The sequence below is a fragment of the Heliangelus exortis genome, chromosome 2 (assembly GCF_036169615.1).
Source record: "Heliangelus exortis chromosome 2, bHelExo1.hap1, whole genome shotgun sequence".
In the NCBI taxonomy this organism is placed as follows: domain Eukaryota; kingdom Metazoa; phylum Chordata; class Aves; order Apodiformes; family Trochilidae; genus Heliangelus; species Heliangelus exortis.
Window position 1 is genome coordinate 873,254 of NC_092423.1, and position 17,552 is coordinate 890,805.

General features: G+C 48.6%; 1 protein-coding gene and 1 long non-coding RNA gene across 2 annotated transcripts in view; both read left to right on the forward strand.

Moving 5' to 3' along the window:
- The first annotated feature begins 202 nt into the window (after positions 1 to 202).
- LOC139791939 (uncharacterized) lies at positions 203 to 12,312 on the forward strand. Its single transcript, XR_011724090.1, has 3 exons — positions 203 to 894; positions 2,929 to 3,114; positions 11,383 to 12,312. It is a non-coding gene; the product is annotated as an uncharacterized lncRNA (long non-coding RNA).
- Positions 12,313 to 13,227: 915 nt separating this feature from the next.
- The window catches only part of SMARCC1 (SWI/SNF related BAF chromatin remodeling complex subunit C1), a 92,074-nt gene continuing 87,749 nt past the window's right edge, over positions 13,228 to 17,552 (forward strand). Inside the window, exon 1 of the mRNA XM_071734484.1 lies at positions 13,228 to 13,509. Within this exon, the coding sequence (XP_071590585.1) occupies positions 13,243 to 13,509 (267 nt within the window). The 5' untranslated portion in view covers positions 13,228 to 13,242. The remainder of the gene's footprint in view (positions 13,510 to 17,552) is intronic.

Here is a 17,552-nt window from a genome sequence, read left to right on the forward strand (position 1 = left end):
CCCTCCCCAGCACGTGCGGGCTCTATTTACCGGCTACGATTGGCCCCTCACCGAGGGCGTGCGCCAGGCAGCCAATCAGAGGCCAGCAGCGCTGAGGCGCGGGTGCTGCCCGGGAGGATCCCGTTGGCTCCCTGAGGCGCGCTGCTGCCTCCCCGGGACGAGCCGGGAGGGACCGCGCTCCCGGGACTGTTCCCTGGCTGCCAAGCTGCGCTGCGGAGGCGGACTCGGTGCTGCCGCCGCCGGCTGCGAGCGGTTCAGGCCCGGCAAGTGGAGCGGCACGTCCGGCACCAGCTGGCCGGGCTGACGCCGCACTTGAGGCGGCGGGGCCCCGGCCGTGTGCCAACCACCCGGCCGTCCGACCGGCGGCTGCTCCGGCCAGCGCTGCCGCCTGCCTGGGGCCTCGCAGGGCGGCTGCCGCTCGGATGTCACCAGCAACTGCAGCGGCTCTGGGGAGGAGGGCGCGGGGCAGCGGCGCCTCCCCCCAGGGGGAGTGCGGGGGAGCCGCGGCCCTTCCCCGGCACGGTGCCTCTTGCCTGTTTCCCGCTGTGTTTTTAGAGCTCAAAGGTCCTGGCCGCTCAAAGGTGCCGTTTCGGTTCCGTTACGTCTGAAGTATCGGTTTAGTGGTGCACCCTTCTTTGAGATAAAAGTGTGAGAAAGCTTCTGTCGTCCCTTGAGGCCAAAAGTTCCTCTTGTCCCTTTACTTGTTCTTTAGGAGCAGAGCCCGACCCCCCCTGGCTCCAACCTCCTCTCAGGGGGTTGCAGAGAGCCAGAAGCTCTCCCCTCAGCCTCTTTTACCTCCAGAGCAATCACCCCCCGAAACAGAAAAGGAAATAACCGAGTTGGTGCTGATGTGAAGGACAAACAGCATGAAGAGAAAAGGCTTTACCTGAAGAGGTAAGTAAAGGCATTTCAGAAGCTCAGTGTCTGCCCTGAGAGTGGTTTTCTGTATTGTTCCAAGCTAGTTTAATGTGCTGTTGTAGCAGAAATGTTTCTGAAGTGCACTGGGAAGCTGTACAGGTCTGCTTCGATGTGGTAGGGTTGCTGTTTTAGTGGTGGGTGATGTGTCTGTGTTTCCCAATAAACACCCAGGGCTTTCCATAGGGTCAGTGGTGGTTTCTGTGTGCAGTCAGCAGGCTGAGAGCTGCCTGTGTTGAACCGGACATCTCCACTGCTTTTGTTTCAGCTTTGTATCTGAGAGTTGTTGTTGCATGGTTAATCGAAGAGGGGAATTTGTTAAGAGAAGGCAGGGCACAGGTAGCTGCTGGTGATGAGGATCACCCTGCTCTCTCCCGGCTCTGAACCCTTGTTCAGCACAGCCACGTGTCTGGGCTCTCAGGTTCACAGCATGGAACTGCCGGCTCTGTACAAAAACGAGTTTTGTTCTGTCACTGTGTCTCTTGTGGCTGTAATTTTTAGGTATTTGCCCAGAGGAGGTGTTGGTGGAACAGGACTACCTTGCGTGGCTGCTGCTAGCTCTTGGGAAGATGTACTCACTTTTCAGGAAAGCCCCAAACTAACAGTGGTACTGTATGATAATTTTAAGTTGATAAACACAGACTGTAAAAGCAGGTGGTGTTTTATTCCCAGCAGCTGTATCTGCTGACCAGTTCAGCATATGGATCACGAGCCTCCAAATAAGATTCATACTTTGTGGGATTTTGTTTGAGAAGTATTCTGAGGTTTGGTGTTTTCTAAAGAAAGGAGAGAGCAGTTGGCTTTAGACACCTGTTAAGAGTAGGTTGTGTTACAGAGATGATGGGTTAATCTTCCTCTACCTGTTGCAGTAACTTTTCCCTCTAAATGAGCTGTTCAATGGACACTGATAGTTGGAATGACTGCCTTGGGGTGAGGGAAGGAGAATAAAGGAAGGTACCTCTTAGCTAAAATGATGCCATTGCCTGCTGTAGCTCTTTGTCCATGAGAAATAAACATTTTGTCCATGAACTCTCCTCCTTCAGTTTGAGAACCTGCGGGTTGTTGAGATGAGATCTGGTGAAATAGTGCTGAGTGCTTTCTTCTTCCAGCAAACCATTGCATTCCTTCTCCCCTGGCCCTCATAATTTTATTTAATCAGAGCAGAGTTGGAAGGGGTTTTGGTGGTGTTCCAATTCCAAATGGACTTGTAGCCTGAAAACTTTCTTATTATTTATTTTTAGACATCTTTAGATTGGAATAATTCTAAACTTGTGCTTGTTTTTATCTAGTAAAGTAGACCTGTAATTCATAATTCCTGGAGGTGGAATTCAAAGGAAGGAATGGAATTCCTGGAAGGTGCCTTCAAAGGTGGCAATGAAGGCCAAGAGAGAATAGATGAGATGCTTCAGTGTTTTCAAGCATTTGAAACAACCTGCTTGTTCTGTAGTATGAAGGAAAGAAATAAATCCTGATCTTTGGAAGAAGATGGTAGTATTTAAAAAATTATTAAATAAAAGGTCTGCAATAAACCAGGTTTCAGGCTGCAAGGTGAACTGTACTTTGAAGATACAGCATTAGGACTGGTAAGGGCTTTGCATCAGCTGAAGCAGGTCTGGTTTTAGGAGTCCCTGCCAGCTAAACTTCCTGTGAAATAACCAAATTCCAAAGTGTTTGGGCAGTCAGACTGTGGCTTGGTTTCCCTGGCAGGAGCTTGTCAGTCAGCAGAATCTCATTACTGCTCAGCTAACTGGACTCTGAAGTTGCTGTGAAGCTGCAGTGCTGGCTTGGGGCTCCTTCTGAGTTTTCTCTTTCTGCTCACCTTTCTGCCCAGTTGTTTCTAGAAGCTCCAATTTAAAGAAAATCTCAAAGTTTTTATTTGAGAGATCTGATTTTTTTTTTAATCTAGTCAGTGCTCTGTTCTTATGTTTGATACATTGCTCAAAGTCATTCTTTGATACGTTTCTTTATTAAAATTAGAGTCATTAAATTGGAGCCATGTCTGATCCTATGCAGATACAGCAGACTCCCCATGATGGTGAGAAGGAGCCTCTGAATGTTTCCCTGAAGTGGTTTTAGCCCTTATTGTTACCTGGCCTTTGTTCTGATGTAAAGTGGGTCATGGGCTTCCTGAAGAGAGCAAAAAACCCACACCATGGGGTTGGTAATAGAGGTTTGAGTTGAATCACATCAGGCTGTGAGGTGAGTGGTCTTCAATTAAGAACAGAAGGTTAAATTTAAATTATTTTTTAATCCTTATTCCTTTGCCAGGCAGGTTCCTGCCCACACAAAACAATTTTTTAAGTTATGGCAAGGTGTTGGTGATAGCAAAAGCACACACCAGAGCTTCCACAGCCTTCCACGTGTGAGGTGGTATTTGTGTTAGCTCTTGTTTCCAAGTCTAACCTGACTGAAGTAGCAGTGCAGCTGTATTTTGCTCATAGGATGAGGATTATTTAAATGTATACTTCTTTTCATCTCCATAAATTCAGATCAAATGCTAAATGTATTTAGGCTTTGCAAGCTTCAAAATCTTTCTTAGACTATTTGTTTAGAAATAACAAAATGCTGAGGAAGTCTGAGTGTAAATAAATAATGTATTATCTTTAATATCTGGTTTCTGTGGGGCACTGGTGTGATGGGCTTCTGTTACAGCAGCAGAGATTAAAGCACTTGCAGACAAACAGGTTTGAGGAGTGGCACAAATCCAGCAGCACAGACTGGGACTCTGTTCCTTTGGGCAGTTCTCTTTGGGATTTCTGCCTCTGAATTCATAGAGAGGGGAGGTCGTTTCTGTGCTCATCTAGAAAGATCTGGACTCCTGCAGTGGTTTGTGATAGTTAAAATAAAATAATCATAGAAGCCACAGAAAGTTAAGGGATGGAAGGGACCTTGAAAGATCACCCAGTCCAACCTCCCTGCCAGAGCAGGGTCACCTACAGCAGGGCACAGAGACACATCCAGGGGGGTTGGAAAGGCTCCAGAGGAGACTCCACAACCTACCAGGGCTTCATCACCCTCACAGGAAAAAGTTTTTAAGGAAAAAGCTCATAAGGAAAAAGTTTTTCCTTATATTTATGTGGAATGTCCTGTGCTCCAGCTTGTACCCATTGCCCCTTTCATTGGCCATGACTGAGGAGCCTGGCTCTGTCCTCCTGGTTCTCTCTTTACACATTTTTAAACATTCATGAGGCCACCCCTCAGTGTCCTCTAAGCTGAAGAGCCCCAGCTCCTCACCAGGAGATGTTCCACTCCATCCTCTTTGTGGCTGTGTGCTGGACTCTCTCCAGCACTTCCCTGCCCTTCTGGAACTGAGGGCCCAGAACTGGACACAAGGTTCCAGATGTGGCCTCACCAGGGCAGTAGAAGGGAGGAGATCCTCTGGACCTCCTGACCACCCCCTCCTGATGCCCCCCAGGTGCCATTGGCCTCCTTGGCCACCAGGACACAGTGTTGACTCCTGAGCTTCCTTCCATCCCCCAGCACCCCCAGGGCCCTTTCCCCTTCACTGCTCTCCAGCAGCTCAGTCCCCACCCTATGCTGGTACCTGGGGTTGTTCTTTTCCAGACACAAAACTCCACCTTTGCCCTTGTTGTCATTCATTAAATTTCCCAACTCTCCAGTCTGTCCAGGTCCCTCTGACAGGGGGGAGTATCTGGTCTTGTATCTCTTTGATAATTTCTTCTGTATATATTGTATGTATGTATTAACCATTCCATCTTGGGGATAGAAATTGTCAATTAGAGCTAGATACTGGTAATTTTTTTGGGGGGGAAGAGCCACTTGTCCTGTATCTGCCACAAATTCTTTATCACTTGTTAATAGTGAAGCTGTTCTTAACTTTTCCTGGTGTTAGTGTGGAACTGTGAGGTGGTAACCAGGAGCACAGTTTTGTTTCCCAGGAAGCAGCGTGCCAGAGGGCAGTGGGCAGAGCAGCCAGGAGCTGCTGCTGGGCCTGGCTGCAGGCTCCCATCTGGATCCCTCTGGGAATAGCAAATCAGGCAGCAGACAGAGATCTAAAGGCAGCTTTGTGATGCCAAGGTAACCTCAGCCTGCAGTTTGGGAGGCACTCAGGAAGCCAGCTGCAGGCTGTTTGGACAGCAAAATGTAGAAATGAGGGTGAGGGGAAAAGCTTTTGGGTGAGCTCTACCCCAGCAAGAGGTGATGTTACCTCTGTCTGCTTCCCAGGGGTGATAGGCAGAGCTTGCTGAGAGAGGGAGGAGGCTTCCTTGCCCATTTTGTCTGGGCAGAGCAGCTCGTTGATGGGATGGGGCTCTCCAGTGCCAGGGCACCAGCAGAGGTGCTCACGTGGGTGTTCCCAAGCCTTGGGGCCTGCTGCAAGGGATCCTCTACAGCAAAGGGATCTTTACATCTCAGGATGTGCAGGTTTTACACTGCCATGACCTCTTAATGTTCTGCTGCAGTCACTGAGCAGCACTATGGGATAAAATAGATAGGATGAGTACTCATTTCTTAACTGGAATGATAATTACTTCTCTGTGACTTCCCAGATGTCCTGGGGGAAAAAAAAATTCCACCTGAAGTGCATTTTGGCATCTGCCCTTTGAAAAGTGACTCAGTTCACTGCAAAAGCTTCTGGAAACATGAGAACTGTTTCAGGCTGCTTCTAGTGTTCTGCTTTGCTTGTCTCTCAGTATAAAATGCAAAGCTCATTTCCTTAGATGTTTTAAAAAGGCAGAATGAGGGTTTTTTTTACTTGGTTTGAGCATTTTCCTTCTTCCCACCCTTTGTCTGGAAGGAAAACTTTTTTTTCTTGTCCTTATTGCATAGATGTCTGTTTCTCTCTGGATAAATCCACTTTCCTTTTGCATCTTCTTTAATAAATCAAATATGTTGGATGACATTTGGGATAAATTTAAACCTTATTATTCCACTGGAGTGTAACATGCCTATGACAATCAGAGGGCAGTGCTTCCCAGCTTCACTCCTGGTACATTTTTTGTAGGTGCTCCTGCAAGACCTAAATTTGTTGGCACTGGGTTGCCAGGGAGGGGGACAGTGATACCTGATTTGGGGGGAGGCTTAGACTAGGTGAGCTCCAGGTTTACATTCCTACCTAAATTGCTCTTTGATTCTGTCCTAATGTGGAAAATAATGATTCCTGAGGGTCTGAGACTTGGATACCACTTGTCTCCAGCACAGCACAGCAAGATGCAGAACAGTAACTTCTCAGAGGCTTTGAATCTTTCCTTAATCACTGGAATTTGTCTTAGCTGTGTTTCTGTACTTCTTTAACCAAATTAGCTTATGATTATCTTTTAATTCACTGTAAAGCAGTGACTGTTCTCAAGCAATTATGATGTTTATACAGACATGAGTGCAAATGCATGGAATAAGCCAACTGTTGTGCATAATATTTGCTTCCCTTCACCAGTTTGTGTGCAATTATACCACAGGTGCTATAAAGCATAGACTGAGCCATGGATAAAATGAAGTTTCCCTGTAAGAAATGCTAACTGGCTATCTGTTTCCTGCTGATCTCTTACCACACCAGACCTTTGGCTGCTGTGGAGCCCCTGTAAGATTGTCAGGAGAGGCAGGTTGGTGTGCAGAATGTTGGTGAGGATGAAGAGGGAATTGTGGCTGCAGGGTGGGCAGCTCTCCTCACCCACTATAAACATGGAAATGAAAAATGTGAAGGGAGAACAATGGCAGTCATCATCTTTTGGTCAGTTTTCATTAATTACTGCCATCTTATTCTTAATCACCTATGTTCCTTGAGTAGTCTATTCCAGACCAGGAGTCACCAAAGTCTGCTGGTCCATGGCCACTGAGGCCCTGCAGGTGCTGCTGTGCCTTGGTTTCCTTTTTGCTTTTTCCTACACCTCCCTGTAGCTGTGAGCAGAGCTGGACAGCCTTGAGAGCAGCATCTTAGCTGTGAGCTGTCATTGTGGGCAGTTTTCTAGGAAAAAAAAAAACAAAAAACAAAAAACCAGCATTGCTGTTGGCCTAGTAACATTTCCTACTTGAAGCCCTTCCCCTAGTTTGGAGACAACACTTGGATTCTGAATTAATGAAGGTGCCATAGAAATTTAACTCCTAAGCTGTTTCCTTTCCTCTCAGAGCATACTTAAGAACTATTCCTTGTGCTGTGGCTTCTGTGAGTGGAATTCTGTCGCTTTTTATCCCCAGGGCCCAGCAGCCTTTAGTGGTGACTGGCAGCCTGGAGACCCCCTGAAGCAGCAGGGCCCCGTGGGTGCCCTGTCACTGGTGACCTCCCAAAGGCATCAGTGGCTCCTGCTCCATCCTCTGTCCCCAGGTGCCCTGCAGAATTCTGGTGCCATTCCCTCCCTCTCCTCTTTGATACACAGAAGCAAGAAAGAGATCATCTTGTGCTGCCAGAACCCAAGGGAGAAGCTTTCATTAAACCAAGTCTTAAATCAACAGCAGTTGATTTGAGAAGCAAGTTCATAAGCTACCTAAAATAATTAGGTTTTAATACACTTTTTTATTTCTATTTTTCTCATGCAGTAATGCATCTGCTAGGACTTCATATTGGAAATGTGATAACTGAACTTGCTTTACCTTTTGCTTTTTAAAAAACCTTTTATTTTTGTGTATATTTTGCAGTCCTCCAAAAATTAAAGAAAAATAAAGCAAAGCAAACAGAAAACAAAAACCATCTACTGTGGGAAGTGATTGAATTTGAAGACATTAAAAAAATCCCTGAAAACCAGTGGTTAGGAAAATTTCCATTTCTGCTCTGAAGCTGTTGCTGGAGTCTTGTTGTTAAAGGCACTTTGGACCCTTGTTTGTGGGTGTCAGTTTTAAAGACCCTTCTAAAGAGTTGTCATGTCTCAGTGGTGTTCAGAACTTGGTATTTCTGGGTGGTGGTGAGTAGTTTCTGGTCACCAGACCAAGTGACTTAACAGGTAGTGTAACCTTAACTTCTGTGAAGCTTTGGAGGGTCAACTGTCACACCCTGCAGCTGGGGAGCAGGGAAAATACTCACATTTTAGAGGGCACATGAAAAAGAAAAGACTCCTTTTCTTTAAAGCCAGTTTTAACTTTTCCAGTTTCACATTCTGAAAAAACTTGGATATTTCTAAGGGTAAGCAGCAAAATCTGAATATTGATAACAAATAACTGAACTCTTGTGGGAGCAAAGGTGGGATTGTGCTTGATAGATTCAACATTAATGGGGGAAAGTTTCATTGGGTTTTTTTTTCATTGATTGATAGAACTGCCTACTAAAAGGGAGCCTAGTCAGTAGTTACATTTGGACTTGAACCACTGTGGCAAAATGAAATTGTTCAAAAAGGGAATAAAATTAATAAACAAATTAATGGAAGCTTTACCAGTTGAATTCTGGGCCAGATCTGGTCTGTGAGTCAGTAAATCCCTGTGTGAATTACTTGACAAGATGTTTTTTCAAGGGATGAACATTTTTCAAGGGCTGTGACATTGATCCTGCAGTCTGAGGAGAGCTTCTGTACTTTTGTTGTTGTTTTATCTTTGTGGGGGTTTCCTGTGCAACTACCACTAATGTAGATAAATGCCTACAGTAAACTGAGGCCATGGGGCTTTAATGGTGCAGGAATCAAAAGTATTTTTGGTTTTGATAGCTCAGAATCATGTCCTGTGAGTTTGTTTATAAGTGTAAGCCATCAAATGTTCTTAAATTTCATTAAAATATCAAAATGTGTCTATGCAATCAGTACAGACTGTAGAGCAGTATAAGCTTTTTGCCAAGTGGACAAGGCAGGGCAGCTCAAATGAGGCCATCTTGCTGTGAAAACAATTTCCAGCTTAGAAAAGGGAGAACTAAGACAAGAACTAAGTCCAAGACAAGTGGGCACAAGAGGTCTGAAGTTGTGCCAGGAGAGGTTTAGGTTGGACATTAGAAAGAATTTCTTTCTGGAGAGGGTGCTCAGCCATTGGAATGGGCTGCCCAGGGAAGGGGTGGATTCTCCATCCCTGGAGATATTTCCAAAGAGCCTGGATGTGGCACTCAGTGCCATGGGCTGGGAACCACGGGGGGAGTGGAGCAAGGGTTGGACTTGATGAGCTCTGAGGTCCCTTCCAACCCAGCCAGTTCTATGATTCTGTGATTCTATGAACTGAGGGCTCTGTTTTGTTACTAATTTTGTGATGCGTAAGAATGCATTTAAAAATTTAATTTTGATTTGGAGGTGGGTGAGTGGTGGCCTGGACTTCCCTGCTTGTGACAGGATGTGCCTGGCAGTGGGAGGCATCTGTGTCTGAGGGACTGCAGTCTTCTCAGTGCCATCTCAATGCAGGATGGAGCTGCTTCCAGGGACTCCCCATGACCACCAGGCCTCTCTGCACCCCCTTGCTCCTTGCCTGGCTTTGCCCAGCTGCTCCACAAGATACTGAGCAAGAGGAAGCTTTGGCCTGACCAGCATGCACCTCTTGCCACTCATCAGCACCTTCTGATGCTTTTCTCATCAAGTGGTTGAGCTTCAGTCTTGGGGAGTTGCAATTGGACTAATCAGAACTTCCAGAGGCTGATGCTTTGCCTAATGAAATAATCTTGTGGCTTTGTTAGAGAAGAGTTTGTGTTCTTCATAGATGGCTCCAGGGATGGTTGTTCTGGGTGTATTCAGTCAATAAAAGTAGCTGGCATTTTCAGTGTAGTTTCAGCTTAAGTTTGATTGGACTCTGGTAGAATGAGGGAAGAGAAAGCATAAATTTTTCAGAGCAGACACTGTTCTGTATTTCTGCTACAGTAATTGATAAATTAACAAATTCTTGGCAGATTAGTCCTGAGCTTTGAGCAGTAGCACTGCTGATCTTGTGAAGACACATACTAGAGTACTTGAGCTTTTATTCTGAGCTAATTCTGTAATAATAAACCTCATTTTCTCTTGACTTATGCTGTGGGATCTGAGAGGATTCTGGAAGCATTAGACCAAATTCTAAATATCCAAATTTCTTAAAATGGGTGTTTTAATCCAGTTACTTGCAGTGTTGTATATTTGGTCTCTAGGTCATACTAAGGTAAGTATATAGTAACCTTAATCCCAGATGAAATACTACTTTCTGTTCATGTATTTCATGAAACTGTTAGGCTTGCCTGCTTTGCAAGTAATGTTCCTAATTGCAAGTGAGGCACTTTGTATTTCATTACACATAAGTTACCAGCTTTGAAAAAATTGGTAGTGCATATTTCTGCCTGTGAAACACCACGAGGCTGACGGGTTGGGATGGCAGGGGTGGGAGCAGTCACCATTTATTGTCCTTGTGATGTGAGCTCTGGCCAGGCCTCCACTACCTGGCTCTGATTAATGGTGAATTCTATAAAAGATGTGAAGAGGTAGAAGCAGAGGAACCTTGAACCAGCTCCACGTTCCTTTGCCAGGAATGCACATCTGGCTGTTGTTAATAATTGTATTAGAAAGCCTGTGAATCTCTGAGCTGACACCCTGGAGGCAAAGTTCTGATCCTGTAGAAAGGGGTGGTTCATCACTGCTTGCAGACAGGCTGGACACCCCCTGCTTTGCCTCCTCTGTTGGGAACAGTCACCACTGCAGTGTGAATGCAGGAGCCCCAGACCAGGAGGCAAATTGCCAGGACCAGCAGCAGGATTTCGTGGCAAATGGGAGTGGTGTGAATCAGTGCAGAGATCACTGACTCCAGCTTAGGCTGACAGGAGGGGGACTGAGCAGCATATGATTTCCCTGGGGAAAAAAAATATTCTTTTTTTCTCCATGGAGAAAGCCCTTGGAGTGCTGGTGGGCAGGAAATCCTCCCGGGGTCAGCAATGTGCCCTGGGGGGCAATGGGATCCTGGGGGGCATCAGGAAAAGTGTGTCCAGCAGATCCAGGGAGGTTCTCCTCCCCCTCTGCTCTGCTCTGCCCTGGGGAGAGCACCCCTGGAATCCTGGCTCCAGTTTGGGGCTCCCCAGTTCCAGAGAGCCAGAGATCTACTGGAGAGAGGCCAAGGGAGAGCTGGGAGGGTGCTGAAGGGACTTGAGCATCTCTGGTGTGGAGAAAGAGTGAGAGCCCTGGGGCTGTTGAGGCTGGAGAAGAGAAGGCTGAGAGGGGATCTGCTGAATGTCCATCAAGAGCTGAGGGGTGGGGGGCAAGAGGAAGGGGCCAATCTCTGTTCAGTGGTGCCCAGGAATAGGACAGGGAATCCTGGGCTGAAGGGAGAACATGGGAAGTTCCAGCTGAAGCTGAGGAGAAACTTCTTGGCTGTGAGGGTGAGGGAGCCCTGGCCCAGGCTGCCCAGAGAGGTTCTGGAGTCTCCTTCTCTGGAGCCTTTCCAACCCCCCCTGGATGTGTTCTGTGTGCCCTGCCCTGGGGGATCCTGCTGGGACAGGGCTGGCACTGGAGCAGCTCTGGGATCCCTTCCAACCCTGAACATTCTGTGGTTCTGTGACTCTGTTACTGTAGCATTTGGACCCTTTGTCTCCTGCTTGCTCTTCTGTTGAAGTTTGTTCATTCTTGCAAATACTGATTTCTACCCTATTTATTTTTGTTACAGAGAAATGGCTCTCTTTTCTTTTGGAAATACTTCAACTTCCAGCCCAAATCCTGTCATGTTCCCACGTGCTGTCTCACCAGCAGTGACCTCTGCCTCAGGAAGGTGATGTTCTTCCATGTCTTTTCTAGTTTTACTTTCTCAGCACTTTGCAAGGTGAAACAATTCCAGCTTCTTTAGTCTAAGGAAATGAGAAGCTGCAGAGAGAAGTGTTACTACACTTGGGTACAAGTTTCTGTTCCTGGTGGTGTGGACTTCACCGCTGCTTCAGTTCAGTTTGAAAAATATGGAAATTGGAGAAGCCCCCAGCTTCATTGTTGTTATTTTTTGGAGTTGAATGTAGGAGCAAATCATGGAAACTTACTCAGTTTTCTTTATTAAGATCTGTTGCACTTTGTAGTTATACAAATTTTTGCCTGTATTTTTAAATTTTCAATGGTTGGATTCACAAATAAAACATTAGAAGAGGCTGAGTCTAAATGCTTTTAAAGAGGAAATGTGGGGAAAATTGTTTCATAATGCCTCTGTCAGACTAGATGGGATCATGAAAAGATAAAACATTTACAGTGAGGATGGGGTGTGGATTTGTTCAATATATTTTAAACCACTTGATTTTTGAAACCATCATGTGCACTGCCCAAGCCTATTTTGTGAGCTTGCTCTACCTGTCCCTCTACCTCTTTGTGTCCTCAGCTGCCATCTACATCCAGCAGTGTTTCCACAGGATTGTGTTTCCAAAGTTCCTGGTGATACTGCAGTGCTCTTGGCTTCTTTCAGTCAAGCTCAGGTGCTGTCCCCTGCTTTACCTTTCTCTAAGTCTGCTGTAACTTTGTATTTAAGTTCTTTCTGATCGGATGCAGGTTGTGAGCTGCTTCTTCTGCTGCCAAGGACACTATGGACCTTTTTGGGCCTGAAACCCGCTGGCTGCACACCTTCACCTGTACCAAGGACACTGAGGGGATTTTTTCAAGCCTAAAACATGCTGTGGTCACCCCTCAGCTGCTGCTGGGGTACTGAGGGCATTTTCTCAGGCCCTGAGCACATGGTGAGCCCATCTCAGCTGGTATGGGGGGCACTGATGTTTTATCGGGCCCTGAATACCCCATGAGCTCAACCTCAGCCAGTGCTGAGGTTGTGTTGTGGGGTCTGGAGCACACCCCGAGTCCACCTCAGCTGACACTGAGGGTGCTGAGAGTCTGGGTCTGCAGCACCCTGCCAGCCTACCTCAGCCCGGATTGGGGTTACCGATGACATTTTTTCCTGGCCCGGAACACCTCAGCCAGCATCACGGGCACTGCCAATTCTTATTCGGGCCCAGAGCACAAGGCGAGCCGCTCTCGGATGATATGGGGGGCTCTGAGCCGTGTTTTCAGGCCCTGAGCCCATCATGAGCTTCCCCGCAGCCATTGTAACGGGCACTGAGGACGCTTATTCGAGCACCGAGCAGACACTGAGCGCTCCCCAGCCGGTTCGGAGGGCGCTGAGCCACGTTCTGACCCCACCATCAAGTGCCGGTACCGCCTGGGTCGGGCTCAGCGGGCGGGCGGGCTGAGGTGAGGTGAGGCCGAGCTAACGGCCGGCGGGAGCGCGCGGGCGCATGCGCGGGAGACGGGAGCGCGCAGGGAGACGGGAGGCGCGCGCGTGCGTGCGCCAAGATGGGGCCGGGGGGGGGAGGGGCGGCGGGGTGCGGGTGCTGAGGGCGGCGGAGAAAGGGAAGGGGGAGAGGGGAGAGGCTGCACCGGGAGCTGGGGAGCGGGGCAGAGCGGGGAGTACCGGGGACAGAGCGCGGGGCACCGGGGACAGAGCGAGGCGAGAGGAGATCCCGAGCATGCCCCAGGGGGTGGAGCGCCCGCCGCTCGACGCATGCGCGGCGTGAGGCGGGTGGGAGGCGCAGGGCCGCGGCGGCGGCGCTCGGCGAGGGTAACAATGGCAGCGGCGGTGGCGGCGGGCGGAGGGGCCGGGGCTGGAGCCGCCGCGGCGGCTGTGGCGGTGAGCGGAGGAGCCGGCTTGGCAGCGCTGTCGGTAGCGCGGCGGAAGGACGGCGGCCCCACCGGGAAGTTCTGGGAGAGTCCGGAGACGGTGTCTCAGCTCGACTCGGTCCGCGTCTGGCTGGGGAAGCACTACAAGAAGGTGCGGCCCGACACGGGGACCGGGGGGCACGGGGGCGGCCCGGGCTGGGGCCCTGTGGCGGTGCGTGCGGGGATCTTGGGGCTGAGGGGGTGGAATGCGGGCTGGGGAGGAGGGAGGGGTGGGGGCAGCTCCGGAGCCGTGGGGGGGTCTGAGGGTGTTCCCGGCTGAGGTGGGTCCGGGGCTCTCGCGGTTCCTGCCCGCCCGGTACCGCCGTCGGTCTTTGTCAGCCGGGGCCTCGCCGCCGCCGCTCCCGGCCCCGCAGAGCCTCGGGGGGGGCTCCAGGCGCCGGAGCTTTGGCTGGGGGGAGCCGGCCGTGGGCTCCCGTTCCCTCCCTCGGTGCCTTCCCCTCCGCCGGTGTTCACACCGAGGCGAGCTGCAGCGGGAGCTTGCCTGTGCGGGCACGTCCCGGCTCGGCTCCCGGCAGGGTTTTGTACGGGTTTCATGTCAACCGCACCCCTGGAGTGTCGAGGTGTACGGGGAAAAAAAGGAAGAAAAAAAAAAAAATAGCCGTTCGCGCTGTTCGGAACGTATTTTCACCGAATCTTGTGCCTGGGAAGAACTTGGAGCGAGTTCACTTGTTGGCGGTGCCACTGGCGCTGTGTGTTGCCCTTGTTGTCCCCTTCCTCTTTCATCCCGCTGCTTGTGTTCTCCGTTTCTTTCCTTGCTTTTCAAGGGATTTTCCCCTATGACCGACCTGTAACTTTCTTTCAATATCTCAACCTGGGGAAAAAAAAAAATAAATCACCCGAGGTGAACTTTCCAGAAGTCATTTGTCTCGCCAGCTTTGTAGCAGTTGTAGGAAGAGCTTAGCAACGTGAAGGGGAGGTGATGGACAGACAGCCTCGGGTCCTTTAATCTCTGTGTGTGCCGGAGATCTGCAGCCCCATCCTCGGTGCCTCGGTAGCTCTGGTGTTGGGGACGCAGGGAGAAGTTTTCCCGTTACTCTGCGGGTGCCCTCGGTTGAGTGATTTCCGTGGCAGCGCTGCGGAGGGGGTGTCTGAGCCCATCTGGGTTAAAAACCAGGAGACCAGAAGTGGGTTTTACCGGTCCTGCTTGTTCCACATCGGTTGTTCCAGCAGAGCCACGTGCAGCCGCCCCGCAGTCAGGCGGAGGTGGTGGTTTCAGCGAGCAGCTTCAGCTCTCGGTGTCGATAAGGAAATTGTAACATAAAAATACATCTTCAGTTTGGCTTTCTCTTGGCTGTGCTTCCCTGCTGCTTCTGGACTTCTGGGGAGGAGATTCTTTCATTTCTTTTCCATGACTTGATAGCCACAAAAAACTTCTGAAATAACTTTGAACTGGCTTCAGCCATTTTGCAGAAGAGCAAATCACCTCATTAATGATTGTTGTCCCTTGCTGTGAATCAAAACTGTCTGGACAAGCTGGTTCTCACCTCACGAGCTTGGCAGGGCCTCTTATCTGTAGTTTAGGAACAGGAGTTTTAATTTTGTACACCAAAGCAAAACTCCTTTCTTATAATTGGTTCACCCTTATCGGTGTTATTGTTAATAAAGATTAGATACTTATATTTATTTATTAAAACGTGGGAGTTAATTAAGATTAGGCTGAGCAAGCAAGCAGCTTCACTGAGCAAGTGATTCTTGAAATACTGCTGTGTAAGATACTTCAAAAAAAAAAAAAAAAAAAAGAAAACCTTTTTCTTTTGGGAAACAGGAAGCTGATACCTAATACTGGTGTTTAAAGAGGCACCCTTAGAGCTCTAGATGGAAGCATTAATTCCTTTCTGAGGTGTGGTAAATGGAGCCTGGTTCATCTTGTGTTGTTTTTCTTTGTTCCTTGGATACTCCATTCTAAAGATTGTTTCCTGTAATTGGGGTGTCAGCTTTGCTGCTGGTGCATGTCTTCTGTCAGGAGGGTACTTGGTGGTTGTAGCTGACTTTTTTGTGCAGTTCATGCTCTTAAAAAAGGACACGTGTACATCCTGGCAGTGGGGAAGCCATCAGCTGTAGTAGGTGTTATGTCCACCTCTGGGGACATCAGGGACCACTTGGAGACCATCCTGAGAGTTACAGGAACCTGGGTCAAGGATTCTGAAGTCCCCAGTGGCAAGGAAAGAGAATTTTAATTACAGATCTTCTCATTCTTGTCTCTAGAGTAGACAAATCTTCAGATATCTGAGAGTTCTCTGTCTGAGTGTAACTGAAAAATAACAGGTTTGGAAAACTCACTGGATATTGGGAAGCTCTCCCTGTCAGGGAGGTGGGCAGTGTGGTCAGTCTGTCAGAAATCTTTTTGATGACAAATTCTCTGGGGCAGCAACGTGGGGTTTATAACCCTGCATGGCTGTGGTGGTTTTTTGTTTGGTTTGTTTTCCTGACACAAACTTTCTGGGCCCATTTCTTCTTGGCCAAAGCTCTGGCAGTGAGAAAAGCCCTTCCCAGGATGTGCAGAAAGATGGATGCATTGAGATTTTGTGTTGGGGAGGGGCTCAGGTAGTTGGGTAAAGGTGGAAGGAATAGAAGCCCCGAATACCCAGAATGTACTCTCTCCAACTCCCTGAAAGGAGGTTGGAGCCAGGGGGGGGTTGGGCTCTTTTCCCAGGCAACTCTCAGCAAGACAAGAGGGCACAAGAGGTCTCAAGTTGTGCCAGGGGAGGTTTAGGTTGGACATGAGAAAGAATTTCTTTCTGGAGAGGGTGCTCAGCCATTGGAATGGGCTGCCCAGGGAAGGGGTGGATTCTCCATCCCTGGAGATATTTCCAAAGAGCCTGGATGTGGCACTCAGTGCCATGGGCTGGGAACCACGGGGGGAGTGGAGCAAGGGTTGGACTTGATGAGCTCTGAGGTCCCTTCCAACCCAGCCCATTCTATGGTTCTGTGATTCCATAATTGGAAAAGGCCTTCAAGAGCATCAACTCCAACCATTAATTCAGCTTTGTTGAGTCCAGTGGTTAAACCTCAGCACCACATCTGCACAGCCAGGGCCCTCAGCACCACATCTCCAGGGCTTTGAAAGCCCTCCAGGGATGGTGATTCATCCACCACCCTGGGCAGTGTGTGCCACTGGTTAATAACCTTTTCAGGGAAGAAGTTTCTCCTGATACCTCATCTTCTAACACCTAGCACTGCAGGGCCTGTTAGTGACAGCAAGAATAATAACAGGAAATAAAATTATGTGTTCCAGACTTTTTCCTGCTCCCTGTTTGTGTGTGTGTGGTGTGTGGAAGTCATCTTGTGCTATTTCTCTGCATGGAGAGTTGGGGGAAGTCCCCTGGCTTGGACCACAGTGTGGATGCTGGAGCCTTCCTCCCTCTGACCTGGAAGTGGGTTTGTGCTGTGGTTTTTAAGGCCTGGGTAGCAGGACAGGCTTTGAGAGCATTTAGGAAGGCTCTGCTCATCATTATGTCCATTATGAGTAGAAATTTATAGTTTGGAGGTAGACTGGGCCATTAGTTCAGTTGTTGCTGTACTAATGCTTAGTGTTCTCTAGTATTATTTATGGGTGTAGTTCCTCTGACATTAAGCACCTAATTGCCCATATTAAAATGGATCATCATAAAGCAGAATTATTTCTTGTATTTAAAATATCTTCCTGAGATAGTTTGGAGGAGGGTCTTTTTTTTGGCATGTGTATTACAACTCAGAAACTGACCTCCCTCTTCCAGGTGCAGCCCCTAAGAACCATTCCCAGTGTGCTAATCCTGACCAGTTCAATGTATTTGCTTTCAGGAGCTACTCAATCCTCTGCCTCTTTTGAGACAGAACACTGAAAAACTGGTTTGGTTTGGTTTTTTTTTTTTTTTGGGGGGGGGGGGGGGCAAGAAGGAGAATGGTTTGGTTTGGCTTTTAAAGTGCTGTCTGAAAGGGAGAAGACAGCATGGGGTGTCTGGTCAGCACCAAGCTGCAGGGTGAGGAGGTACCACTTGGAATTTGGGCACATTTGTTGAATACCTGAGACCCTCCTGCAGGAGCATCAAGCACAGGATAAGAGGTTTTCTTCCCACATTTGGTGGTGGGGTGCTGGTGGAGCAGGTCTGGTTTCCTGCCCGGGATCTCTTCTGCCTTTCTATTAATAATCCTGAG